Here is a 27,893-nt window from a genome sequence, read left to right as displayed (position 1 = left end):
GTTATGCAGCAGTTGTCCCCACTACTCTGCATCTCAAGCACCAGGCTCCAGCACTGTCTGCAGCCAGATGCCTGGACACCTACCTCTTGCTTATGACACCTACCTACCTGCTTATATTCCCCCTCAATCTGAGTAGAGACTGAGTTTTTAAAGGAGTTATTGCGGCAAGTTACCACCATGGCCAGCCCTGCCCACGGCACCTGCTGGACAAAGTTACTGAAAAAGTGCGGCGGCGCGCGTGCCTGAGCGAGAACCCAGGCTGAGATGGACCCCCTGCACAGTCCCCCCGGCTTTTAATGCAATACTGTAATTCAGATATTACAGAAGACAGCTATAAACTAACTTCAAAAAGAAAAGAGATGTTTTAATAGAAAAGAGAGAAGGTGGGGGGAAGGTTGAAATCTCTGCTCCTGTTCTTGTAGGATTTAAGATTTTGGCTTGTCTTGGTTACGAAGTATAGAGTTTATCAGGTGTGTGAGGATCTTTGAAATTATGTTGGAAGCTTTTGAGGTTGAATTTATATATAGAAGTTTTGAGCAAGATATTGGCAGGAGATGATTCATATTTTAGATTGAAAGGTAGAATGGATTAATGTCTGGAAGATGAAATGTACAATAAGCCATATTTTAAGGAACTGCAGTAAAAAAGAACGATGGTATTTTAAGTCATGGGGCTAACTTTGTAAGGAACTTTGCAAAGTGGTGTTTTGTGGTATAAACTTTTACACTTGAAAAGGCTGGTGATGGAAACAGGTAGGAGTGTACTAAAGGAGTATCACACCCTGCCCAAAGAAGTGGACTGCTGCTGTTTAGGTTTTGTTTGCCTCCAGCTGGCCTGACAAAAATAAGCTTTTAAAATTAGACTTGTAGTGTATATACAATTAGTGGGTGTGACAAGTAAGTAACTGTCTGCACCTGCTGTTCATAAAATAAAGGCGTTAAAAAAAACCCCAACAAACAAACACAAAAAACCAAAACCAAACCAAAACCAAATTTAAAAAGAGCTATCAGATGTGGCTGATTTCATAGCTTATTAGTAGAAATAGAACCATTAATTCAGATGTAGGTCCTTGTCACCCCACACTACAGGGTCAGAGGGGTTGTTTTTAGGAGTCCTTTGCTGGCTAATGCCAGCAGTTCATGATGCTGTTCTGCTGACCCCAGCGGTCAGGAGCAGGAGTTAGTGGTCGCACCCGTCCGAATGCAAAAATACTGTTATCTTCCCCCTTTCCATTGGAATGCTCAATAAGGTGTAGCTATACAAATACTTGAGTGTGTTCATCTGAAGAGTTTTACTGTCTGATTAAGCTTGAACATTGGACAGTGATCGTTGTGCTCTGATGAATTTTAAATACAGTTGTACTAAGCGATGAGGTTATGGTGCTGGTGAGAATGCTAAATACAAAGGAGAAAAGCAGTAGTGCAGGAAGCTTGGAATTATTTAAAAGTTGTCTAAATTATAATCACAGAATTCAACGTACGTAGAAAATTCTGTAGGTAATGCAATGTGTAGCTGGAAGAGGGTCCTGGCGTTTGGGACACTGGGGTGAATTCAAGAGGTCTGAGTGACTGTTGAAGGAGAAGGTTCAATGCAAGTTCCTGTTGAGTATTTTCCTCCCCTTTAAACTGTCAGAATTTCCCCCCCCCCCCCCCATGAATGGACTGTGAAAAAGGGCATGCTCACAATGCGTAATGTGTTCAGTGCTTGTTTGCCCTCTGACAAAATTTTTGTGTATTTCTGTGCAGTAGATGTCAAATGAAAATGCTACCTCGTCGTATCTAGTATCTTTTTCTTATGGAATAACTTTGGAGATGTGGGCACACACAGAGAGGGCACAGGTGCTTTACCACTGTGCAGAAAATGTTTCAGAATTTTCAAACTTGTGCTGGAACCTTGAGCAGTATTCAAATATTAAACCTATTTATTGTATTTAAAAATCAAATATAAATTGATGTGGTGTCCTAGGAGGAAAGACAGCTATAGATTCTTTACACGCAGGTGTGACGTGACAGATGTAATTCTGATGTATATGCTAAAAATCAGTGTGCTGCTTTAAATATGAATGCTTCTGTCTGTAACACTAAATGTCAAGGTCTGTGTGGTACTGTGGTGCTATTTCTGTGCTGTCGTAGACTTCAGCATAAACTGTAACCACACTTATAAAGCCATTTTGGAGAGAGAGACATACCTGTAGGGCTACTACTGAAGATGGAAATCAAGGAGTAGTCCCTAAACCAGTACGGATTATCTAGTTTCTAAGACAGCTAATCAGATACTGATTGTGTGATAAACTGGATAACCTGGGACACAGGGATGCTCCCAGCAGACTGTTTCGAAATGCGCGTTGGCGGTGTGCGCTCTCCAGAATTCCAGTTTGCTGATCTTCCTGGCCTGTATACTTCGGCTGGATACCTTTGGCTATTTACCTGGGATCATAATGAAATAGGAACTAAAAAAATGGTAAAGGTCTTTCCCTTGCTTTAAAATGAGATTCACAGATTATTTTTTTGACAAGAAGCCTGATCTCACATCTCTTCTAATCTGCTAAATAACCACAATGTGTATGCTTACTGCTCTTACTGTGTGTTTTCTAGGCAGTTTTTAAAAATAGGTATTTCATTTGCACGTGCTTGTGATCTCTCTTAATTCAGTCCTTACCTTCCATGTAATGCACTGCCCAGAGTGATACAGGGAGTTCTGGCTGAGCCCTTGTGAGCTGCTGGCCATGGAAGGGCTGGAGTGAGCTGTGTGCTTGTCTGCACCCCACAGGAATTCACCACTGCAGTGAGTAGAATAGAATAGAATCAACAAGGTTGGAAGAGATCTCAAAGATCGTCAAGTCCAACCTGTCACCCAAGACCTCATGACTACTAAACCATGGCACCAAGTGCCATGTCCAGTCCCCTCTTGAACACCTTCAGGGACGGTGATTCCACCACCTCCCTGGGTAGCCCATTCCAGTAGCTAACAACTCTCTCCGTGAAGAACTTTCTCCTCACCTTGAGCCTAAACTTCCTCTGGCGCAGCTTGAGCCTGTGCCAGTGGTTTGCCATCCTACCCCATTTTTCTTCTGCACCTGGTTGGTCCTGCTTAGCTGGAGGACTTATTAATTTGTCCCTGTTCTGCTGCTGCTTTTGTTTTTTCCACTCTGTTTTTCTAACTTGCTATGGTCATGCTGAATTACAACACAATTTTTGAATATAATTGCAATCCCTTCTGTGTTGTTACCTAGAAATTAAGTAGCCTGTTACTTCCATCTTCCAGGTTATTAATAAAAGGAGACTTGCAACTCCTGCAGAAACTTGCACTGGAATTATACTCTTTTTAAGATGAGTCGTTTGATGAGTATCAAGTGTAACTTACCTCTACTTCTGCACTCATTACAGTAATTAAGACAGGGCTTCTCTAATTGGCTTACAAGCAGTATGCCAGTAATTGTCAGAAGCTTTATAGTGAAAATATAAAGTACACTGCACCTCTCCCAACTCCTGTCTCCGTGTATTGAAGGAAAATTAATTGCCCAGAGGCTAGCACTTTTTAAACTCTTTACCTTGGTGGTTAATCCATTGGGTTTTTTTGTGTCTGAAAATACAACATTGCATGGCCGGCCCAGCTTCTCTACTGTACTGCTGGCTTCTCCATTGCCTTTTACCAAGTTCTTCCAACAGAGAATCTGCTGTGGAAGTTTTCCCTGAACCAAAATGTCCAATACCTGTATATGTGTCTGATAATGTGTGGTTGGCTCAAATAAATGCCCTTTCCAGATTAGCCTGTGCAGAATCATAGGAATTTTTTTTTTTGGTGGTGGTGTTTTCTTTGGACGTTGTCAAATGTTTAACATTAATGGAAGCGACTGCTGGGTGTTTCATTCTAGTTGGCTAATGCTGAGCCAAGAATTGGTGGCAGCAGATTGCCATCCTGTTTTTATTTGCTTAATTCGCATTCTCAGTTGGGCAGTTCAGGACTGCACTACTACATCTGTTAAATTTTCTGCCACTTGCAAAAGATGCCATGGACCTTTTAAAAATTATCCTTCAAAGTAACTGCCTCTTCATCATCAAGATAAAGTCCAAACCTCTCCAATTTCACAGAATCACAGAACCAACCAGGTTGGAAGAGACCTCCAAGATCATCAAGTCCAACCCTAACTAATCAACTAGACCATGGCACTAAGTACTTCTTAAACATCTCCAGGGACACTGACACCACCACGTCTCTGGGCAGCCCATTCCAATGGGCAATCTCTCTTTCTGTGAAGAACTTCTTTCTAAGATCAAGCCTAAACTTCCCCCTGCCTAGCTGGAGACTGTGTCTGTTGCTGTTCTGTTACTATCTAACCATATTAAATTACATTAATTACAGTCTCTGTTTCTATGCAACTTGAGTAGCTAATACTTTAAGTGTAATCTCTAGCTTCCTGAAGACTTGAAATCTTAAAATGCAGCTGACCTCTGTTCCAGTCACCACTGGGTTTTGTGGAGTCCTCATATCTGGCCTTCTGTAGAAGTGCTGTGAATATGTTGATGAATTGTATCTTAAAATGAAGTTGTAAAACAGCATTATGGGTGCTACTAAGATTCAAGCAGACAAGGTCTCTAAACCTCATTTTCATGAAATGACAAGATGATATGAGTGCTTCTTTTAGGCAGTTTTTGCGTAATGATAAGATTATCTGTATGATGTAATATTATTACATCATACCTGTTTTGTGCCTGTGTGTATACCTTGCTTTAAGTATCACTTGATGCTTCAGGGAGAACTCAGATAGCCCAGTTGTAGAATCATAGAATCATTTAGCCTGGAAAAGACTCTAATGATCATCTAGTCCGACCATTAACGCAGCACTGCCAAGTCTACCACTAAATCATGTCCCTGAGCACCACATTTCTACATCTTTTAAATCTCTGGAGGGATGGTGATCCCACCACTTTCCTGGGCAGCCTGTTCCAGTCTTAACGCTTTTGGTGAATAAATCTTTCCTAATGTCAGTCAAAACCTGCCCTGGTGCAACTTGAGGCCTTTGTTACCTGAGGGAAGAGACTTGACACTAGTCCATGGTTCAATCCATGATTTCCTGAAAATACATCATAAGCCTACTTATTGAGAGAAGCAGATGGTAGGGTTTGAAAGGCTCAAACCGGGTTGTGTTGTTGGGTTTTGTTTTGTTGGGGTGTTTTTTTAACCGAAATATGTTGCTGAGAAGTAGGTGCAGTTACCTGCTTGTGGCTATAGTCTGGTGTGAGCGTGGAGTTTCCCTGTCTTTGCACTTCTGTGGTTATGTGTGCAACCCCGCTTGCCCATATTTGAGTTCTGAAGTATTGTCTAGCACAACATTCACATTAAGGAAATACCCAGAAGCTAACCTTATGTGTGGCTGAGCGATAGTTTGTGATGGCTTCTCTGCTGCTAATATTGATATGAGCTGACATCAAGCACTGAGCACAACCTGGCATGGTGAAAATTTACCTTTGTTGTGTGATAGTGTGCTTTGGTGGCAAACACTGAGAAAACACATTTTTGAAGGCATAGTTTATTTAAACAGAAACTTTGGATATCATGGTGCTGCAACACTGGTGTTGGTTTACTGGGCTGTTGCAGTTATTCATTGGTGCTTCTGCTCAGCTGAAGAAGATTCTGTGAGCATATCTTTTTTTTTTTTTTTTTTGTCTTGAAAGATTTTTTTTGTGTGTTTGGTCCTGAAATGATGCATATGTAGACAGAGGGAATGACTGACTTTAGAACTCATTTCTGTGAAGAGAAGCCAGGTTCTTGGCACGGTTTTTCCTATCTTCGGGGTGGAGGGGGGGGGGACATAATTAAAAATCTGTGTTCATGAGACAACTGACTACTGTTGTCAAAATACACATGTCACTGGGAATATAAAATACAGGCTTTTACGGCTGCTTCGCTCTTATCTTCTGTCTCTGCTGCCCACTCCTGCCTGCCCTGCCCCCATAGTTATAGTAGACATTCAGCTGGGTTTGTCATGTGGCCAGCCCCCTGAATTTATCTTTCTCATATGGCCAAATAACTTCATCCCCGTGGCAATTTTCTTGAATAAAGAGCCTGGCGAGTGCAGCCGAGCCTGGGGATACAGTATGAAAATCAGCGGTTGCTTGGGTGAGCAATTACGCAGTGAAACAGCTATCAGGCCAAGGAAGCGGTGGCCAGGTTTTCAGAGATGGATGAAAAGCTTCATCCATGGAATTCCCTGTGTAATTTTTTTTTGCAGTATAGCCCACCTTTGATGACAAATACGTATAGTGTTTAAAATGAGTATCAGTTTTTACCGAAAGGCAGCTTCTTACTCCTGCTGATTGAAAGCACTAACCTTTGTGGAATGGCGTGCATAGAAATGAGATTAGAAAGCTTTTGTTGATTCCCTCAGCGTCATATTCTGACTTGTGCTGGGTCTTGAGTCAGGGCTTTAAGTCACAGATGCACAGAATATATTTGGCTTTATATTTGATCAAAGCTGTATTTTTATCTGGAGCATTTTATAGTAGCGAGCTGGTCTAATGCACGTAAGAAACCAGACAGTTTTATGGGTTGCATCAGAAGCGCTGTTCAGTATCTTCTGGTGGGTATTGTGTGTGGCTCATACAGAGGAGCAGCGTTGGCTGCCTCATCAGACTTTCTGTATGTGCCTGAAAATAGGTATGTGTGACTTGATCATCACCTTGTCCTGGAAAGCTGGGAATAATGCAGTGGTTTACAGATACAGAGTTTTGGAGGAATGAAATAAACCACATAGTGAAATCCTCCCAAATTATACTTCCCCATGCAGTTTCAGTGATTTGTTTTTATCAAATTGCTGTGACATTTCCTGAAAATAGTTTCCATCTCCATCCATCTGGCTATAGAGGGTTACTTAGGTATTCACTGCCATGTCTTTTATACTTGTGAAACGTAGTTCAGCTGCTGATTGCATGCCTTGCACTCGAGCATCTTTGTGCTTTGATATGCCCATTAGGATATAGCAGGAGCAATCCTTCTCTCCTCTAGAGCTGAGGGCCAGGCTGCCAGTCTTTCTCTCAGTGACCTCCTTTGGCAGGTACATATGGGAATTGAGCAATTCCCTCATTAAAAAGCTACATGTGTGATAACACTGATGGGAGTGGGACAGAGCTAGTTATCCCCTTTGGGAATAGTGCTGTGGGTTTTGAGCACTTTTTAAAATGAGAAAAGTCATTTCTTTGTTTTCCCTGTCATCAGCTTACTTGATCTCTTGTGGCTCCATCATATATACGATACTTAGAAAAATACATTGGTACTTTGTAGTGATGGGAGGCTTATTGACTTATTTGACAGGTTGTGGTAGTTTAATATTCAAACTGGCTGATTTCTCTAATAATTCTTTCCCATTGACTTTGTGTTTACAAACTCTAAAGATACATTTTAAAAAACAACAACAACAACAACAACAAAAACCCCTAGTGCTTGCCAAGCCAAACCATCTCAAAATCACTGTCCTGGCGCTGCTCTTACTTGCATGAGCTGGAGATGGGTCATGTCGGGGCTCATCAAGTCAAAGGCAGAATCAGTCTGTTGGTTGCATTAATCTTATGACCACAGATATCTGCAGGATAACCACATAGCCTTGGCTTCATACCCTGGCAGAAGTCTGTATGTTCTTCATCATTTATGCTTTTGTTTGTGTAAATTCTTGATACTGAGATAGGTCTTCTCAATCTCTATCCTGTGTAGTACCTAAATTCATTATGTGATCGTGGTAAGGGCCCTTTAATGGTGTAGAAACATAAGTTAATAGGCCTGCATCCTGCTTTGATCTCAGATTTGCATAAAGTAATTCTTGCTTTGAGGATGAGCAAGATTCTGCTGTTATATTTCTGGATCTTCAGATTTGATTTGAAATGCTTAGTGCAGATTGGACATGCGGGGCGTTCTTTTCAGGGGGTTATTAGATTTAAACTATCACAGATATACCTAAACCCAAACAACAATAAATGATGCATGAGGATGTGCCAGGAGCCAGTGCATAGTCTAGATAATGAGCACGCTCAGCTTTTAAGGGTGAAGAAGCCACTTGAATAGATTTGAGTTGACTGTGTGCTGGTTGAGTGTAGCAGGGCTCTTCCAGGGTGACAGACCGTGGTGAAGCCATACAGCATGTCAGGATTTGAATTGAATGATGCAGATGAAAATCCATTATTGTTGTCCTGAACTCCACAGACAGTGTTTTGGGGGAAGGCAAGAAGCAGATGTACAAGCTGGTGAGTGTGGATTCATACAGGAAGAGAGCTGTTGAATAACTTTGTAGTTTTTTGTTAAATATGGTACATATCTCAAACCTGCTCTCATGAACAAAATCATTAGCGACTATGAAGTGGCTCTCAAGAATACATCTCTTACTGCTCACATTTGTCATCTGTGTATATGTTCATTTTAATACTACACTCAAGGATTTATTTTCCTTTTTCTTTTCTCAGTTCTTTACTTAAGCTTTTTGTTTCACCTTGTCTGTACCTCCTTTATGCCTCTGAGAACTGAAGATACAGTGAGACTTGAAAGGCGTCCTCTTGGCAAGAGGGAGTAATGAGTTGGCTCTTAAATGTGGTCTGTTCATGGTATTTTATAATTAGCTGTGTGAACTTTCAGTGTTTAAAAAAAAAAAAAGGAAATAGGAAATGGCAATTACACAGAACTTTCACTCTTCCATCACGTCTGTACTGCGCTTCCATTGTTACTTACAGCTTTGAAGGGCCCCTCTGGAGGGCTGTGTATTAAGTACTTCATCTTATTTAACAGTTTGTTGTGAAGCGTATACAATTAATAGACAATGTATGGAAATAATGATCTAGTTAATAGAAATTCAGTTGCTGAGAAGAGCTGAGACTAGTTTCCTTGAGAAGTTTAATGGGTGGTTTTGATTATTCTTTTTGAGTGCACTAATGACATATTTATCTGACACTCAATCTTCTAAGGAAAAATTGAAATCCAATTTGTGAGCAAGATAATGAAAACCTATACACAACTTTTCTACTCCTGTGCAGTTAAACAACCAGAAATGTGGCAGTTTTAATTGTTGCATATTTGGTACTGCTGAATTCTTCATAATAGGGTAGGGTAATAAATAAATTTTAAAAAAAAAGGGGGGGGGGAGAAAAAGAAAGCAAAACAAAGAAGCCAAAACCCGACAACAGAAAAAGCAGCACAAACCCAACAGGAAAAAACCCACAAACACAAACCTGGGTTTATGCCTTTTATTAAACATGAAATACGTTTAAACATGCTCAAATAGTGTACATAGCTGAACTGTTGAATGATCTTGATTTGAAAGCTGCTCTAATGGTTGGGCTTGGGGAATGGTGGGTCTAAGCCAGTTTGTTGTCTCCCTAAGGCTAACAATTTTTGTGCAAATGTTTTGAGGATCAGTTCGAGCCTGTATGTGCTGACTTACTTGCACAGAGAGCTCATTTGGAGAAAAAGTCAGAATTGTTCACTCACCCATCACATATTTAAATGCATTGGTTTTGATAGTATGACAGGTTTTGAAGTAAGTGTACTTAGGAAATGGGTTTCGAATTGGAAATAATTCCAGTTAAAAAATAGGAGTGAAGAAAGAAGCTTAGGGTGTGCTAGTAGATAAATGTATTATCTTTGTCTGGTAAGCTCAGATGTGAGGCAGTTGGGTGATGGTAAGCATAAAAGCCTCGGGGCCTTTGTGGTTTAGGTGAGGAGATAAAGACAGGGTTTGCTTCCAGGAGGGGAGCCTAAACGCAGCCTAACTACTTAGGCAGGCCAAGTTTGCTAATCCTGGCTTAGGCTCGGTCACACCAGAAGCCCTAAATGTGATTTGTCATTATCAGAAGTCCGTCATGAGACACAGCAAGATGCCCCAAATATGCTTAACCCCAAAGGAAAGCAATCCCAATTCTGCCCTTGGGCCATACTTGAAGTCTCTATGAGGCAAGTGAAGAGGGAAAGTACTGAGGCAGCTGCATGCCCCAGTTTTGTTTCTTGGGTTCAGTGCCATCTCTTTGGTCTTCACAAGCACTTAATATTCTGCATCTTGCTGAAATAATAGGATCAGGGGTAGAATGTGGCTGGAGGCTGTGACTCTACTTTTTTAATCTAGATATCTAAAATAGGTCTTTAATTCATCCTGCTAGCAAGTGGCACAATATTCTGTGTTAGTTTAGTACATCTGTTCAGAGGAAGCATGATTGTAGTGTTTTTTTTGTCTAACATGTGTCTAGTATTTTCTGCTAACTGTGGTTTGTGGATATAGAAACATCATTTTCATAACATTACATGTGTGCTGTAAAATCTGGGCTTCTCTTGAGGAAATGAGAATTCATGCAGTAAATTTATTGTAGTTCTATTACATGATAGGCAACTGTCCCATGTTTGCCTTTCGTAGAGATACATTTCTCACCATTACATAAAACAAAGGCTACTGTCTTTTAACTGTGCATATCAAAACCAAGTACACCTAATGTGGGAGCTACTGTTTGTAATGCAGTTGCTGGCTTGCTTTCCCCATGTGAAAGTGTCCGATTTGAAGTGTTTATATTGCACATGCATACATGAAGTTACATTCACAGTAGTTCATTAATTTGCGGCAGAGCTTCAGGACACCTTTGTTTCCACAAGCGAAGCCTTTTTCTAGTTTGTATTTTTCACTTTTTCTGTTCTGTAATGAATTACTTTGTGTGACAGGTGGGAGATTCAAGAAAGAGATAGTAGTTGATGGACAGAGCTATCTGCTGCTGATTAGAGATGAAGGGGGCCCTCCAGAGGCACAGGTGAGCATTGCATATATAGAGCTGTACCAGACTAATGCCACTGTTTCCTTTCTTTCATAAAAGCCTTTCTTTAAGAGAACTTTAAGAGAAATGTCTTTGTTCTGTTTTTTCCTGGGTTCTGCTCACCCTTCTGCTGGGAAAAAAAGTGAATGCTACCCTCAGGTGAAAAATACCGTGTTTAGAAGTTATTTGGGATTTCAAATTGCATTATGAAGTTGTGTGATAAAGATATATGACTAGCTCATAGAATCACAGAATGATTTGTGTTGGAAGGGACATTTAAAGACCATCCAGTCCAATTCTCTGCAATGAGCAGGGACATCTTCAACTAGATGAGGTTGCTCAGAGCCCTGCCCAACCTAACCTTTAGTGTTTCCAGGGATGGGGCATTTGCCACCTTTCTGGGCAATGTGTGCCAGTGTTTCACCACCCTTATCATAAAAAAATGCTTTTTTTAGATCTAGTCTAAATCTTCTCTCTTTTAGTTCAAAACAATCACCCCATGCTCTGCCACAAGAGACCCTGCTAAAAAGATTGTCCCTGTCTTTCTGATAGGCCCCATATGAAATGCCTAATCAGTACGCTTCCACTACCCACAAAATTCCATATTATTAAGACTTAATCCGAGTTAGGCTCTCTAAATTGTTAAAATGCAAAACAGTTATGTGCAGTGACACACATACTTGTGTACAAATCTTGGCATTCCCTATCGCATCCACATTTTGCTCCCTGTGCTGTTTAAGACACAACTTTGTGTGTTCTAGTACAGCACCATCAAGTTCTCAGGTATCTGACTTGGTGATGGTATATCATGTGTTACCTCCTTGTCTCACGTAAGATTTGCCTTTGGGAAGACTTGTGGGTTTGTGGCTGTAAGTCTGTTACTCTGTTTTGAGTGATGTGAAGTGAAGCACTTGCATAGGTGATGTTTCAATCACCTCAGACTCTGATAGCCTAGCTGCTGGCAGTGTCCTTTACTTCAGGCATCCTCCTGGTTTCCTCTCTACCTGTTCTTACCTGGGCACTAGTGGGATTCCTCAGATACATTCAGTGCTGCTGGCCTTGCTTTGCTTGGCTGTTAAGTGGTGTATCAGTTTCCAAAAAAAAAAAAAAAAAAAAGAAGCAGAAACTGTTCTATGGCCAAACAGCTGAACAGGAGCAGTGCCAGCAGCAGCAGCTTGGCTTTCAATGCTCCACTATTGCTCATGAGCTGCAGGAGGAGTAGAGCATGGGGGAAGGTGCCTGGACAAAGGACAAGAGAAAGGAGGTGGAGGAAATGGAGACCAAAAGAGACATCCTGGAAGGAAGTAAAAAGAAAAAGAGAATAAGTAGTACCATTGACACATCTGCAGCCATGTGAGGCAGGAGCCTAAAAGAAGTGCTCTGTGTGAGGCTGTGAGTGATTTGGCTGACGTTCACAACGGTTTTCAGGCCCTGATGCTTAGAGAACATTCATGCATATAAAAACATAAAAAGGTACACACAACAATCTAAATATTTTTCTACCTGAAGAATTGGCTTTGCAGAATTCACTTGAGCTAACTAATGAATGGACACAGTGTCTTGCTTTTGATCTATACTAGCTTTATTTGGGTTATTAATCATTATTGTGGCTGAGATTTGTTCTTCAGCAGATCACAAGGATGGAAATATTTAAGGTGTTAGCGCTAGTTCACCTTTCAGAAGACTTTTCACATGTAAATTCTCTTTGGATTTTTGGGGTATGGTTTCAAGTCACATGCCTGTTAAAGATCTTTAATCTGCTTGTTAATTCTGGAATAAAAAGTTTACTTCTGGGTTCATGAGTATAACTGTATAGTGAAAATGGAATGCTGTCTGAAGAAAAATATTTACCTCCCATTATTTGCTCATAGTATGGAAAGAGTTGGTTATTTTAGCCTTTAGGTTGTGCTTTTTGCAATAATCCAGTATATTTTTGTGGATAATTAGGATAGAATTGTGACCTGAGTAAATTATGAGCTGAACTGTGGTCTTTGTGGTGCTTAGTGGCACTAGGTCAGGGAGGGTTCCCTGCTGCAGTGCAAAGGCTGCAGTTCAGGTCTCAGTTCACTGAGAAAGAAGGAAGGGAGGGAGAATTAACTCATTTGAAAACTTACTTTCTGCATCTATGATCCACCTCTTCCTTGTTTAAGATAAGATTTTTTTTAAAGATTAAAATAATAAAAAAGGGGGAAAAAGAACAAACGAAAAGCCTAATTTTATAGAATGAGTAGGGGATGAATTGCCTTAGCTGATGCTCCTTCAACTCGTGAATATTGACCATTTCTCCTGCTCACCAGGTGTGATTTTACTCTTGCTGTGATTTGTAACAAATGTAATACCATCCTATTGTAAAACCTGGCTAACATAGCAACTGAGCTACAATGAGCAGCCACACTGTTAGTCTTTCATGTAGAACTATTTTTATGACCTGGTTTTGTGTGGGCTTCTCTTGAACTAACAGATCTGCTCAGTCACAGTTTGGAGATGGATTTGCATATCAGCAGCCAACCTTTTCTTACTATATCAGGCCATTCGCTGCACAGTGGAGTAAATAAGACATCCTGAATTTCCAGGCTTTGTGTGTATTTTTAGAAATGCCTTTGGTTTTTGATAGCACAGGTCTCATATTCACAAAGCTTAAACTTATTTAAATATAAAAAATTGCTGAAAATATTTTGTGTCTGGAGGAGCTGCATTTAATAACCACCCTCTGGAATTTTAAAATAATCTTCATCAGAAGGCTACTGCTACACACTGAGGAAATATTAAGACAATTTAGAGAGGCTGTTAGCTTCCAAACTGATGTTTTTAGGACACTGTAACTGTAAGGAGAAGTCCTTATCTCAATGCTGCTGCATGCAGTCAGCAAGAACCATTTCATAATAGGGCCCAAAACTGAGTCCACAGTAATGATGGTGTCTCAGGTTCCTTTAGTTAGATCTTCTGGTTTAAATGGTTCAAATTTAATAGCATGGTAGTTGCCCTTATTCTGGCAGTAAATATGCTGTGAGTAAGCAGTCTTCTTGTTATCATCTAGGAGATTGTCTTTCTGATTGTCTTGAAAACCTTGAAACACTTTTGGCTATTTTTACACCATAACTCTAAGAGATGACGTAGTGTTCAGTTCCAAGTACAATACAACCATTAATATGCACGTCAAGTTAAATTATCATCTGATTTTCATCTGATTTCCCCTATAAAAAATAGGCAAGAAGTATGGCTAGCTCCTGTTTCTAAAAAGGAAAATTTAGTGAGCTTAGCAACTTGAGTACATAAAGAGCTTTCCAGATTGATATCGTGGGCTCTTTTTTCCTTAGCTATGCGTATGCCAGCTTGGGATGCCTTACTCTAAAAGCTGAGATCGTGTAAATCTACAAGCTAGTGCATGAAGTTGTTTAAATACTGCAAGAGCAGAAACAAAACAGCAAGAGCTGGTAGCAGGGAAGTGCTTACAAAGCTAGGCTGGTCTTGTAAAACTCCGCAGAATGCTTCCCAAAGGAGCCTCCTTGCAGCTCGCTGTTGAGTGTGTCTCCAGTATACCTGGCATATTGTAGTAGTGAAGTAATGAAAAACATAAATACTGATGGCTGAAACTTGTTTCCATTGATCTAAATTTGGTTAGGAATGGAGTCACTTAGGGAAAAATAAAGGCAGTGAGGTAAGCTTTACTTCAGTCTCTTTTTTTTTTTCTGTCCTACATACATTGGCTGTTGTGCTAAATGTGTTTAAACAAATGTATTTCACTTGTGAGCTGAAACTTCTTCACTTGCACGGTCACTTAAGCAGCACCTTGGCTTGACCCATTGATATGCATGTCTTTTAGCAGATTATTGATGCCAAGAGAGAATAGTTTGATTTCACATGGAAAGTTGCATAAGGCACTTGGTGCTGTTTCCTCAATTAGGAATGTCTGTACAGCAAAAACCTGGAAATCTGAAATTAATGTATTTGGACGTTGATCAAAATGTGAGAATTGCTAGCAGTGCTTGTAAAGCCACAACCACAACGTGTCCTGGCATTAACAGAAACACCAGCATGCATGCATGTATGTGAAGCACAGGGTGGGGAAATGACATACAAAGTAGGGCACTCAAGTGCCTAGAGATAAGTGTTCTTCATTTATAATTCACAAATGCAGAAATCTGACGCTGCTATGTTTTCTTTCTGTGAATCAAAACCAACGAGCACTGATAGTAGCTGAGCTTGTATTGTAATGTACCAGTGAAGAAGAGATGCAGTTTTGAGCATGGGGAAAAACCTTTATGTATTCCAGATTCCCATCACTTGCAGAGTGGTGAGATTAGTCATTTTAGAAATGTGTGCCACTTTCAAGGCCTTGGTTATTGTCACTAAGTTTCTGTGCTGTGTATTTCCCTCCAAGTAAGGTAAGAATGGTTTTTGTTTGTTGGTTTTTTTACCTTTTTACCTTTCTTCCTCTTCACTTGTCTTACAATGCCTTTTCCATTTTTGTTCTACAGTTTGCCATGTGGGTGGATGCTGTTATATTTGTCTTCAGCTTGGAAGATGAAATTAGCTTCCAGACTGTTTACCACTACTACAGCCGTATGGCTAACTATCGGAACACTAGTGAAATACCAATGGTACTAGTGGGAACCCAGGGTAAGTGCAGTCTTGATTTACATAACCATATTGTCTGCTCAAATCTGACAAAGCCACATCCTGTGCTGTCCCCTCTCTCACATCAGCATTGCTACTCATCTGATTAAACCACTGGTTAATAATGGCATGGTGGTCTGACTGTTTAGGGCTTCCTCAGATGGCTTGCCACAGGGCAATAGCATTGTGAGGACTGAGTTAAGATGGGGAACGAATGTTCTGGTAGCATTCTGGGGAGAGCTGAGTTTAGGACTTCAGCAATGACAGCTTACAAGAATATTGAGAAAAATATTTTCAATGCCTGCAAATCACAGTGGTTTTCTTGATCAGCAGGGAGATGCTCCTGTTGAATTTGGTCAGGTGAGCCAGTTGTGTAATGAAGTTCTGAATTCAAACTGGTTTCCGTTAGCTTAGCAGTCTAGAAGTGATTAATGCTCTGGCTTTCCTAAGAGGTAGATGGGATCAAAAACCTCCACACTGTTAAGAAGCAGACCTGAGCTGTGCTCCTGTGCGGCGTTACAGGGAGACGACTCTTTAGATCAACTATAAACGCCACTTTTTGCTCCATGAAACTGTACACCCCTGTTTTTGGTGGTGTTGATGCTTTTCACTGCTTTCTTGGCTTACTCTTTTGGCAGCGTTGTGGTCAGGGAGCAGTTTGCTTTCCCTCTCTGCCTGCTGTGCCACCAACACTGCCACGTGAAGGCAGGGGAAGTATGACCAGCATGGATGGAGGAATTGCAATCAGGCTATGGGGTGGAAACAGATGATAACAAATAAAAAGAGAAGTAGGTACATGAAAAGTCCTAGGATAGCAAAAACTACAGCCAAAAAGCAGAAATTAACTGTTCTGAAGGGCCATGCTGTCAGCTTTAAAGTGGAGTTGAAAAAAGAAGGGGGGGAAGGGTTTCCCTGAGGTATTTTTCTGTCTGCACTTCTGCCACATTGAAGTATTGTTTTTCATCTCATTCTCATCCCATTATTGCCAGAAAGGAATTTGATTTTTTTTTTTTTTAATTCCATTTGTGTTGCAGCACTCATGCAAAAGGGACTTTAAAAATTGTGTGTGAGATGGAAATGCTGCTAATTTGGAGACATCTGGGACAGCATCAAGGGGGAAAATAAAAAGCTTTAACTGTAAAACTAAGGATTGAAATGAAATATGTATCTGTTAAAAATGTATTTGACATCCAGCTTGTTTGTGTTGACCAGTATTTTAGAAATGAACTCCCCAAGAACGTTAGCATTTGCATGATACTTCCAGATGCCCTCCTCTGCCTCGTTGTACAGGTCAGGCTGTGGTACTGAATTTGCTTGCTTTAGGTGTCAAACTTTCAAAGCCCCGGGGTTCTTAGCCGTTCCCTTCCTGTTAAATGTTTCCGGCGCCCTCTGCTGATCATAAACATAACTTCTGCCTTTGGCTTTCTAAATAACAGCTCTGGTTTCACTTACTACATCTCATTCGAAGATACTAGTAACATCAGCGGAGATGTTATCACTATCAAATATCTCAGATGTATTTGGGATGCCTCAAATGTGGCATTGCAGTAGTCCCTGACTTCACACTCACACTGAGGTGATGCTTTGAACCCCTAAGGATGAAGATAGTTTTGCTGCCACAGAATGCAGCTGATTTTTAGGAAAGCTTTCTGAAATTGATGCCTTTCATGGTAGTAGCTGCAGAAGTTTGTAGAATAGGTTGCAGTGCTGTCTCTCTATATATTTTTTTTACCACAGATAATCAATTGCCATGATACTCCTGGGGGGAGGGGAATAGAATAGAATAGACCAGACCAGGTTGGAAGAGACCTTCGAGATCATGTCAACCCACCATCCAACACCATCTAGTCAACTAAACCATGGTGCCAAGTACCCCATCAAGTCTCCTCCTAAACACCTCCAGGGATGGTGACTCCACCACCTCCCTGGGCAGCCCATTCCAATGGCCAATCACTCTTTCTATGAAGAACTTCTTCCTAACATCCAGTCTAAATCTCCCCTTGTGCAGCTTGAGACTGTGTCCTCTTGTTCTGGTGCTGGTTGCCTGGGAGAAGAGACCAACCCCCACCTGTCTACAACCTCCCTTCAGGTAGTTGTAGAGAAGGGAAGTTCCTTTTTTAAGAGATGTTCTTAGTATTTTCACTTTATAAGCTTAACTTCTTAGGGTTCTTTACTACAAGAGCAGTGATGAAGAAACTTCTTTTTTGGTTGTTATTTATTTCCCTCCTGGTATGAAGTGTTTTTCAGCTCCTGTGGATAAGCTCTAGAAAATTGAACTTAGAAAGCACACATGAAAAGCAGCTTCTGAAGAAAGAGACAAAGTAGCGTTGTTTGTTTAGAAAACTTATTTTTATTTGCCCTGTGGTACATGTTCATACAGCACCAAATGAGTGCATTGCATTGAGGTTTGATCATTTGCAGTGAGTGGCCTGGATCCAGGCTTGGCTGTGCCTCAGAAGTCAACCTGTGCATATATTAAGCCTATGAATATATGAAGAATCTCCACTTCATATTTAGCCTTGACTGAGGCATCATCTGTGCCATGGGTTCAGGGCTGGGGTTTGGCAGTGTGCTTGGTGTCTGGCCCAGCTTGGTTCTCTGTGCCTGAGCAAAACACAGAGAACTAGCCTAAAAAAATGGGAAGGACCCAAAAAAAAAAAAACAACCCACACATGAGGAAATGAGGGAAGAGCTGGACTCTAGATTTTTAGAAAAATGAAAACCGAGGTGCTGTACAGCTTTGTTATTTGTCTGCCAGCGTGATTATTCCTTCCCCTCGTTGTCGAAGCGTTGGCTAGCCTTTTTTTGTTTTGTTTTAAAGAAAAGTATACCTTGTGTGCAAATCTGACACTTTGAGTCCTGCCATAATACCTGGTACCATTCTACTCCCATCCCATTATTTCTCTACCAGAAATGTTCCTGTCCTTACAAACATGCCATACTGTGTGCTTCACACTCTTCAGGTGAAAGATACCTGTAAGCCAGTGCTGGTGTTTATAGGTGTTCTGAAAATCATTTTATGTGTTTATAGTCATCAACCATTTGTTTTTCTATGTGTCTTTTACATCAAAGCTCATGTTCTTTTATGTGATTGTGTTTATTTTTCAGTCAGTGAGCTAAATATATTTTTAAGGTAATCAAAAAGCGTTTTAGGTTTTTGCCTGTTTTCTTTAGAATCAATCAGCGTGCTTCTGATTTCAGCACTGAAGGGTAAAATTGGAGTGATGTGCATCCCTGTTTATTTGTCTCAAGGTCTGTGCTTGCATTTTCTACCATTAAGTGTAAGATGGTGTTTGATGTGTGGTTTGTTCTCCCTTCTGTTGCTGCAGATGCTATAAGTTCCAGCAATCCACGTGTCATAGATGATGCCAGAGCAAGGAAGTTATCGAATGATCTGAAGAGATGCACTTACTATGAAACCTGTGCTACTTACGGACTCAATGTGGAGAGAGTCTTCCAAGATGGTAAAGATTAATATTTTTTTTCATCCAGCATATCACACAATACTGTCACTGGTTTTATGAATAACAGCTGATGTCTGATAGTTCAAGAGCTTGCCTGGTTTGCAAGTGTTCCTTAATGTTTAGTTAAAGAAAACACTCATTTTTAGGGATTTGATTTGTTACATCATGAGTGAAGTAGAGGACTCTTACACTGACCACAACATGTAAACACTTGTATTCTGTAACCTTTAGCCTTAAAAAGTCTTAAGCTATTTTATGCAGTCTTCTGGGTTTGGGTTTTTTTTTTTCAGTTTCCTTTGGTGCTTGCTTTATTTTAATTAAGTTTTCTTCAGTTTTACTGCTTGTGGAGATGCTGAGAGAATATTTGTGCAAAGTAGTAGAAAATTGTCTCTCACATTTGAGAAAGTGAGAATAAATTGAGAAAAATTATAGGAATGGGGTAATCATGAGAAGTAACTCTGCATTCATGGAGTGTTAGAAATTGACAGTCTTGTGTAGGAGTTTAGAAGTGAAGCTGGCTGCTTAAGGGTGCTTTAATAAATTATCAGCAGTGTTCCAGTTTGCCTTGTAGGAGGTATTTGGGATCGTTGTGTACCATCTCAACAACAACAGTGTTTTCTGACTATCTGAACTATTTTGGAACAGTTACCCCTTGGAAGAATTTGCGTGGCTGGAGAAACGATGCTGAACTTGGGTCTGTGCTGTATGAGATGGGCTTTGTGCGCCCTCTAGTGGAAATTCAGCCATGTGTCTTGGGGCGTTGCTGTCTTCTAACCATAGCTGTTCGTGGCTAGATGTGCCAGCTTTTCATCGCAGCAGTTCTTCTGTGTCTAAAAACCTTCATAATTGTGTCAAAATGCTTCTCAGAGCTCCTTAGTTCTCTGGGTTGGAGGGCAGGGGGAGGATGTTGCCAGTCTTCATTGCAAAGATATATGCCATTTGTGGTTCAGACAGTGTCATATTAGTACCTATCAGAGAAAATTAAACAAAGCAAGTAAAGCATTATGATTTTTAAGGGGGGGGGGGGGGGGGGGGGGGGGGGGGTTGGGGGCGGGGGAACCACACCAAAACATTCACATTTTTAAATACTGGGGAAAAAACCCAACCAACCAAACCCCCAAACCATACACTGAAAATACTGCTGTGCACTGCACTAGGTTTAATTCCAAATAAGGATGGTTTTGCCCACCCCGTTGTTAGGATTTCAGAGAAAAGCATTTGAAGCTCTGTCTCGGTGCTTTGCTCACTGTTTTTGCTTGAACTACTTGAAGAAAGTACTGGTTTCACTGCCTGAATGTTCTGTTTTATATATTAGTTTCAAAGGATAACTGGAGTTGTCTACTTTTTGTTTATTGCTGTTAACTAGTACTGAAAAATAAATACACTAAAGTTAGATTTTAGTTATATATTTAGTTATGTTTGTGGATCTTTATATATCTACTGTTTTTTTCTTTCTTAGGGACCTTTTGAGAGGAACCTCTTGGCACAAAGTTAGTGTGATAAACTTGTAAGCTTCTAGGAAACTCATTTGTCTGTCTGCTAAATTTCAGTAGCAAGTAGAAATAATTGACACAGATCATGCACTTAAGAAATATGAAGGTTTTATTTTACCTAGGTGGCAGTCACCCAACTACTTAATATTTGCCAACAAATAGGGTTAGGAATGATGCTTCTGTGCAAATGTGTTACAGTTGTCAGACATGTCTGGGACCAAATCCAGTTCCTGATAAGTTTTGCTGTTTATTTATAGGAAACAAAGCAAGTTCTTGACCCCATTAAAAGAGGAGGTGTGAAAGAGGAGTGCAAGTTGTTAATAGGGAGCACTGGATTAAATGATGCTTGGTTTGTGCCACTCCAGGATGTTCATGTTCAGTGTAGGCATAATGATGTTTCTAGTGGCTTCTTCAGAGGGCTCTTATAGTCTGTATGCAAACCTTTGAAAGTACAGAAATTTGGAGAAAACTTCTACATTTCTAACCTGGCAGGAGGGTGTATAGAGAGGTGAGTGTCAGTCTCCTCTCCCTAGTGACAAGTGATAGAACAAGATCAGACAGCCCAAGATTGTGCCAGGGGAGTTTTAGATTAGACTTGAGGAAAAATCTCCTCACCAAAAGAGTTGTCAAGCAAGCTGCCCAGGGAAGCGGTGATCATCATCCCTAGAGAGATTTAAACATGTGCAGATGTAGTGCTGAGGGACATGGTTTAGTGGTGGACTTCGCAGTGCTGGGCTAACAGTTGGGCTTGTCAATGTTAAAGGTCCTTTCCAACCAAAACAATTCTGTGATTCTACTATGAAAAGGAAACTTCAGCATGAAGATGTGATGTATCCTGCAGTCAGGAGGCTGACTTGCTAGGATATGGCTGTCATGTTGGGGATGGCTTATTAAGACCACTTTCAGTATTGAAGTATTGAGGTTTAGATAGAGGATTTAGTCACTATTATATTTCAGGGTAGGTAGTGCTGGGTGTTTAGATACTCCAAACCTTTATTTTGGTAGATCTGTTACTTGAGTTTATTACAAAGGTCCCACAGTTTTTGCTGGCTTGTTAGTTTGATGGACACTTCACTTCCGTACATTTTTCATGTGGCTACTGCAGCGGATGCAATAGCTGAGACTGGGTTTGGTCTAGTTGTGATAGCTTTATTGCTCCTACTTTGCATGCAACGGCTTCTGTTTTGATCAAGTCAAAGACTAGTCACTGGTTTGCATCAGCTGGGATTTGTGTACACAACTTATGGTCCAAATGCACTCTGCTCCTCCTCTCTGTTTTCAGTTTTTCAGGAACTTTGGATTGTCAGTAAATCTGTATCTGTCTGTAAACTTGCATTGTCCAAACCAGTCCACATTATAACACACTTCCCTTTGACTTGGCAATTAATTAGTTTTGTAACAAAAGGTGCTGCTCTACAAGCGCTTTCTGGCATCTACTTTATTTGTTTGCTGCCTTGATGTGATGTAGGCCAGCCTCTCAGAGGAAGAAATTGGAAAGAGCACTGAAGAGTCTTTTACTCCTTCACACACATTAGAAATTAAATTTCTATTTTTTTCCTCTGCAGGCATCTCCTGAACTCTGTTAGTGGTCATCTGCTGTGACTTTGAACTCATTTCTCATTTTCACCACAGTTGAGTGCTAGAATAATGTAACTTCAATGACTATTATTGCAAAAATGATAATTAATCCAAATTCATTGTTTATAATGCTTCATTGCATTTGATAAGCTCACTGTTGGTTGTGGCAGAGTAGTCCGTACTTGTGTAATAGACACACTGCTTTACAGCAGGATTTCACTTCCAGCTGCAGAAATATTCATAGAATCAGTCAGGGTTGGAAGGGACCACAAGGATCATCTAGTTCCAACCCCCCTGCCTTGGGCAGGGACACCTCACACTAGATGAGGCTGGCCAGAGCCTCATCCAGCCTGGTCTTAAACACCTCCAGGGATGGGGCCTCAACCATTTATGAATGCTGATGCATGGTTAATGTACATCTGGGCATTTTTTGATAACAGTTCTTGAATGTTTTAAGCTTGAAAACTAGGATTTGTGAACAGCAGTTGTCAGGATGGGGCTTCTTAGCCTTATGAAATGTGTATATGAAGCATTGCTCCATTTTCTGTACCCTGGTAATAATTTATAAATTAAGCTCTTCTGATACTGTGCTGAAACTTGTGATTTCCTAAGTGCAGTAAATATTCAGGCACTCTCTGATGTGACAATCAACCGTTTCATGTACAAGTTTGTGCTTTTACATGAAGCAGAACATTTTAGAGGGCTGTGTTTCACCTTCAGTATTGTACCATTTGGGTCTAATCTCTGATGCTGCTTGAAGTCTAAGCTGTGCAAGCAGGCCCTGAGTTTTACTCTGAAATAAGAAAATAAAATCCCAGGTTCCAGGGCATTGGCTGAGAAACGTGCTGAACAGTGGAGGATAGTAAATTTTTCATAGCTTTTGACGTTTGAAATTGGTGACTTTTGGACAGGGGAATTGTGTTTTTAAAAAATAAGCTCAAATGCTAGTAAGATTAATTATAATTTGGATTTCCCAATTAAGAATTAGGGGTGGGGTTTTTTTCCCTTGCTTATCACAATGGATTTTATCAATGATGTTGGAAATGATTATTTTAATATTTCTTGTCAGCACAGTATTGTAATGACTGTGTACTGCCTCAGGATGCCTTTTTAATGATTTTAGCCTTCTTGAATTAGCTTGATGTACCATTAATGCATAAGAATTGCTTTTATTTTTGTTCGTGATGTATTCATAATTGGACATCGTTCCCTTCTTTATGTTCAGATTTTCTTTGACCCATTTAACTGTGTGCTATGCAATTCTCTGACGTTGCAGAGGAGCAGCAAATTTGCAAATATATAAAGGATAAAATTTTACTTTCAGTGTAGTCTGCGTGACTGGGTGTGAAACAAAAGATTTTGAGTTTGATTTCAGTTCAAAATTGAGTCTGCTATGGTAGCTTAGCAGCTCACTTAGCTTGGTAGTGATCTGAGTAGAAGACATTTACATCCTCCAGCATGAACTTGCAGTGTGGAGATTCTTTATATTGCTGTGACTTCCCACTGTAACTGTATGTGTATGCCTAAGTGCTGAAAACACACTGCTTAGTCTCATTAGTTTAACTCCAAAATTTCTTCATGTTGGGGGAGATAAAGCCACTCTTAGGGGCTTCCAGTCTGATCCACTTATGTAGTTAGAATTCGTAGAGCTGTATTTCTTCACTGTGTGCGTATGTACGTGTTTGTATTTGTATGTGTGTGTTTATTTGTTACCAATTAACCTTGTTGGGAAGGGATGTCTGAAACGGCAGGGTGTACAGCCTCCCTGTTAAGGTGCTGTTGGACGTGTCACACCCTGTGAAGATGCACGGGTGGAAGAGTTTTGACATGGTGAACTTGTGTCTGATGCCATGGATAGTATGTCTGCTGCCTTGTCCATCTCAGGAAAAATGCATGGCTTAGGATTGGGGTTTATTTAGGGTGGTGGTTTGGGTTTTACTGCTTCGGTGGTGTTCTCAGCCTGGAGGAGAGAAGAGTCTGGGGGAACCTTATAGCTGCCTTCCAATACCTGAAGACATCCTACGGGAAAGCTGGAGAGGGACTTCTCATAAGGGTATCTAGAGAGAGGACAAGGAGGAATGTTTTAAATTGGAGAGAGAGTAGGTTTAGACTAGATCTTAGGAAGAAGTTCTTCTGTACAAGGGGTGTGAGACACTGGAACAGGTTGCCTGGAGTGGCTGTAGATGTGTCCTTCCTGGGGATGTTTAACACCAGGTTGGATGAGGCCTTGGTCAATCAAGTCTAGTTTAGAGGTGTCCCTGCTCATGGCAGAGGTTGGAGTAGATGGTCTCTGAGGTCATTTCTAACCTAAGCCATTCTATGATTCTGTGAAGCAAGGGAGAAGGTGAAAACTCAAATACCCATTGTGTTGTGCATGTGATAGAATATATGTACCTATTGCATGAGTTGTCAGATGCAGATTTCTGAGGTTTTACCTTGTATGGATGGCTGTAATGCTCACAGTTTGAAAGAAAAATGCCCTAAATAGCACTAAACCCTTGAATATTGAGGCAAAAGTTCGAGATATACAATGGCAGAGGCCATTGCTGCCATCACAGTTTGGACCTTTACCTCTGGTGCTGTGTTGTTGCTTGTTCATGTGTTATTTCCAAATTAATCTTTTATTATTGACTGTGTAAACATTAGCCAGAAATACTTTATTTCCAAATAATATTTCAGTTGTTGTGTCGAACAACTCTGTCTAAAAGTGGTGCCTTGAAGTACAGATTCTCCATTATGGTAGAGAAGATGACAAATTAATCCTCATACAGCTGGATCGCAGGGAAAGGCTGTCACTTGCTATCAGTATTACCAAGACAGCTTTTTATAGATGTGTTTTCATTAGGAAATGTTAATCAGTCTAATGGGAAGTAAATAAAGTCTCAGTCCCATTCTACTGACAGCTGTTTTAAGAAGAGGCAATATTAGCTCTTGGAACTAGATATGGCCTGAAGGCTGCTTTATTTTGACAGAGCTGGGGTGGTGGGGGCCCAAGTGCAGTGCAGAGCTGGGGAGCAGGTCATCTGGCTCCGGGGATCCCTTTGTTGGTCCTTTTGATGACCTTTCAGAGAGTGCCCACAGCTGTGGTGTGGTATCTGAAGCGGTGTGTGGCCCTGATCGCTTGTTAGTTCGGCTGAGCAAAGGTAGACTGGATTGGGCTGGTAAAGCCTTGACATCCTTCTTTGTGCTGCATCAATAATGGGTAAAAATCTTTCAGTTGCTGAATCCAGAAAGTTGTTAATTTACTTACTTTTTAAGAAGAAGAAATTCAAGGGATGAAGTACTTGTCCTTGGTGTTATAGCTTATCCTGGAACAGCAAACATTCACATCAGGTTCATTTAAAGAACCCCTTGGCACAGAAATTAAGGATTTAGGAGTTGTTTTCCACTAACACCAAAATCTGAAGCAAAAACACTCTAGAAGAGGGAGAAAGTTTGAGAATTCCTTTTTTTTTTTTTTCTGTTTCTGGATTGTTTCCTGCCTAATCTGCTTGTGAATAAAATGTGCCATGAATAAAATGTGAATTTTCCCATATTAACTTGTCCTCCATCAAATGTTAAAAATCACTATCAACATGTATGTATCAATAATGTCTGTGTTGCACCCAGAGATTAAATTCTAGTTCTGTGTGCCGATGTGGACATAGAGGTGGAGGTTGTGTTCAGTTCTGTAAGCATAGCTGAAAAAATGACACTATCTGTTCTTTTTTCTTTTTTTAATTAAGCATGGAGTATCATTTCCAATCACTAACAATCAACTGCTGCTTGTTTTAAATGGAAGGGTATTGTAGCTATAAGCCTCTGTGTGTGCATGGCATTTTTTTAATGGCATGTGGAAACACGCCTTCAATTTCTTGTGCTTAGATTTTCATTTCTAATCTGTTCCTGCTTTGTCATTTTACAGTCTGCATTATGTGTTGGTGGTGGTGGTGTTGTGTTTAGTACCTTGGGAAAATATCACTGCTGCTGAATTGTCTTGCATTTTACAGAGCCTTATCCTCAACAGAGATAAAAAGAAAACCAGAATAGAATTAAGTTAGATGTCCTGTCAGCTTGGCAGAAGCTGAATTATGGAGAGAGAGCTCCCTGCTAAATTTTGTTGTGTTGCAGTTCCTGGTGGAGCTGGTGACAAGATGAAAAGAGCAGTGACAATTTCTGAGATGCTTTTTGAGCCAAGTGGCCTGAACAGCAAACTGATTGCATAGTGAGTAGTAACACAGGAACAGCAGGCCTGCTAACAGAGCTCAGTTGTGGGGGATGCATCCAAAGCTGAGGATTAAAAAAAAAACCCAAAACTGAAAAAACAACAAACCCACAGAAAAACCCTCAAACAAACAAAAGCTGAAACCTGCTGGTAATATGTTGTGAGATGGTTCTGCAGCCCTGCTTTTGCAGTTGCTAATGATGCTGTAGTGTAGGGTTCTGGAGATGGCCACAAGGTTACATAAGGGCCTAAAGGGCTTCAGCAGAGCATTAGCTTCTTAAAATGCCAGTTTACATTTTCTGTATTGCATTGGCTACCTTTTTTTCACTTGTATCTGTTTTATGTGGAAGAGGTGTATGTAAACTGTGGCTCAGTTTTAGTGCTTTAGGAGACAGTCTGCTTTGCCAGCCAGTCTTTGTTGCTCTTCCTACTGGGAAGTTCTTTATTATGTATGATCACTTTAGTATGATCACTTGACCTGAGGTTTTTTTTTTTCCCCTTAGATTTTTATAGACAAATTGTATTAACACCTTGTCTGCTGTTTCATAGCATGTGTTCTGTACAGCTTGTCCAGCAAGCTCTCAAATAGAGGGCAATGTGAAATGTCTAAAGCTTGATTTCTTTAATTATCCCTGATATGTTGTCCCATGGACATCAGTTTCAGCTGCCCTTTGTAGGTTTAACTTCAATTGTTACTACAAAATGCCATTGCTGGTTTATTATTACTGAACAAAAGAACAGGAGCTGAAATGAAAGGTGTCTTGTCTCAAAGCAGACACAAGGGAAAACACCCTTTACTATAAAACCAACTGTGAGAACACCCCCACCCTGCTCAGAGATTCACCAAAGTGTTTCAGAGCACCTGGAAAACAAACCTGTGCTGTCAGCACAAAGGCAGGGTGCAATACCAAGCCTGAGGAGTCTTGTGGAAAAATTTGACTTCCCCTTGAGAAGCAGCCATGACGTGCACTGTTCGGTTGGTGTGTCCTGGCGTGGTGTTTCTAGCCATCCCATGAGGTTCCAGAGCAGAACTGTTGCTCTTGTGCGTTTATTCTTTCTGGCATATGGCAGACGAAAGCTCTTTCATCCGAGTTGTCAAACAGAAAACTCCCATCGAAATGCTGGTATTACATTTGTATCTCTTAGTTTCTATGATTTCTGTCTGTTCCTGGATGTGTTTGCAGTGTATTTACCATTTATTAAAAGAAAGTAGCTTTTTTTCCTCTTATAATAAAGGGATGCTTTTGTCTAAGCTAGCAAACATTTAGGGTGTAATAAACGTAATCCTTTTGTAATGTTCTCTGTTGTGTCACAAACACATTTTAAACATCAAAGTTCATTACTAGCATAGATTGTTCTTCAAAAGCCTTTCTGAAATGCATTGCAAATCCTTCCTTTTCAACTAATCATATGCATATGCAAATCCTATTGAAACTGTTTCCTTCTCTGGGATTAGCACTTGTGTATTCAGAGTTTAAAAGCCTGCATGAATGTGTGAGGGTGGTGTTCCTAGTAAGATAAAGTGTTGGCATTACCCATCTGAATTCCTGTGCCAGAAAGCATCCAGCTCTGCTATCAAGTTTAAAATACATGGGGTTTTATTTCCTCATTTGCTATAAAGTAGAGAATCCTTAAATGAGTGGCATGTAATCTTACTTTGAAATGGAACTTGGATATGACGAGGGTGCTTGCAGTGCAAAGTCCCTGATGTTGCAGAAAGAAGCTTGTGACCATTAAAGGTGGGACTTTTGCCTCTCTTCACTTA

The 27,893-nt window shown here is 40.5% G+C and overlaps 1 protein-coding gene across 8 annotated transcripts in view; it reads left to right on the top strand.

The window, feature by feature from the left end:
• The window catches only part of AGAP1 (ArfGAP with GTPase domain, ankyrin repeat and PH domain 1), a 389,866-nt gene that overhangs the window by 141,531 nt on the left and 220,442 nt on the right, over window positions 1–27,893 (top strand). For all 8 annotated transcript variants that reach the window (XM_054172086.1, XM_054172080.1, XM_054172073.1 and 5 more), the window contains 3 exons: window positions 10,684–10,769; window positions 15,251–15,392; window positions 18,719–18,853. In XM_054172086.1, the coding sequence (XP_054028061.1) occupies window positions 10,684–10,769; window positions 15,251–15,392; window positions 18,719–18,853 (363 nt within the window). The remainder of the gene's footprint in view (window positions 1–10,683; window positions 10,770–15,250; window positions 15,393–18,718; window positions 18,854–27,893) is intronic.

The sequence above is a fragment of the Dryobates pubescens genome, chromosome 2 (assembly GCF_014839835.1).
Source record: "Dryobates pubescens isolate bDryPub1 chromosome 2, bDryPub1.pri, whole genome shotgun sequence".
Classification (NCBI taxonomy): domain Eukaryota; kingdom Metazoa; phylum Chordata; class Aves; order Piciformes; family Picidae; genus Dryobates; species Dryobates pubescens.
This window is presented reverse-complemented; position numbering and strand designations above follow the sequence as displayed.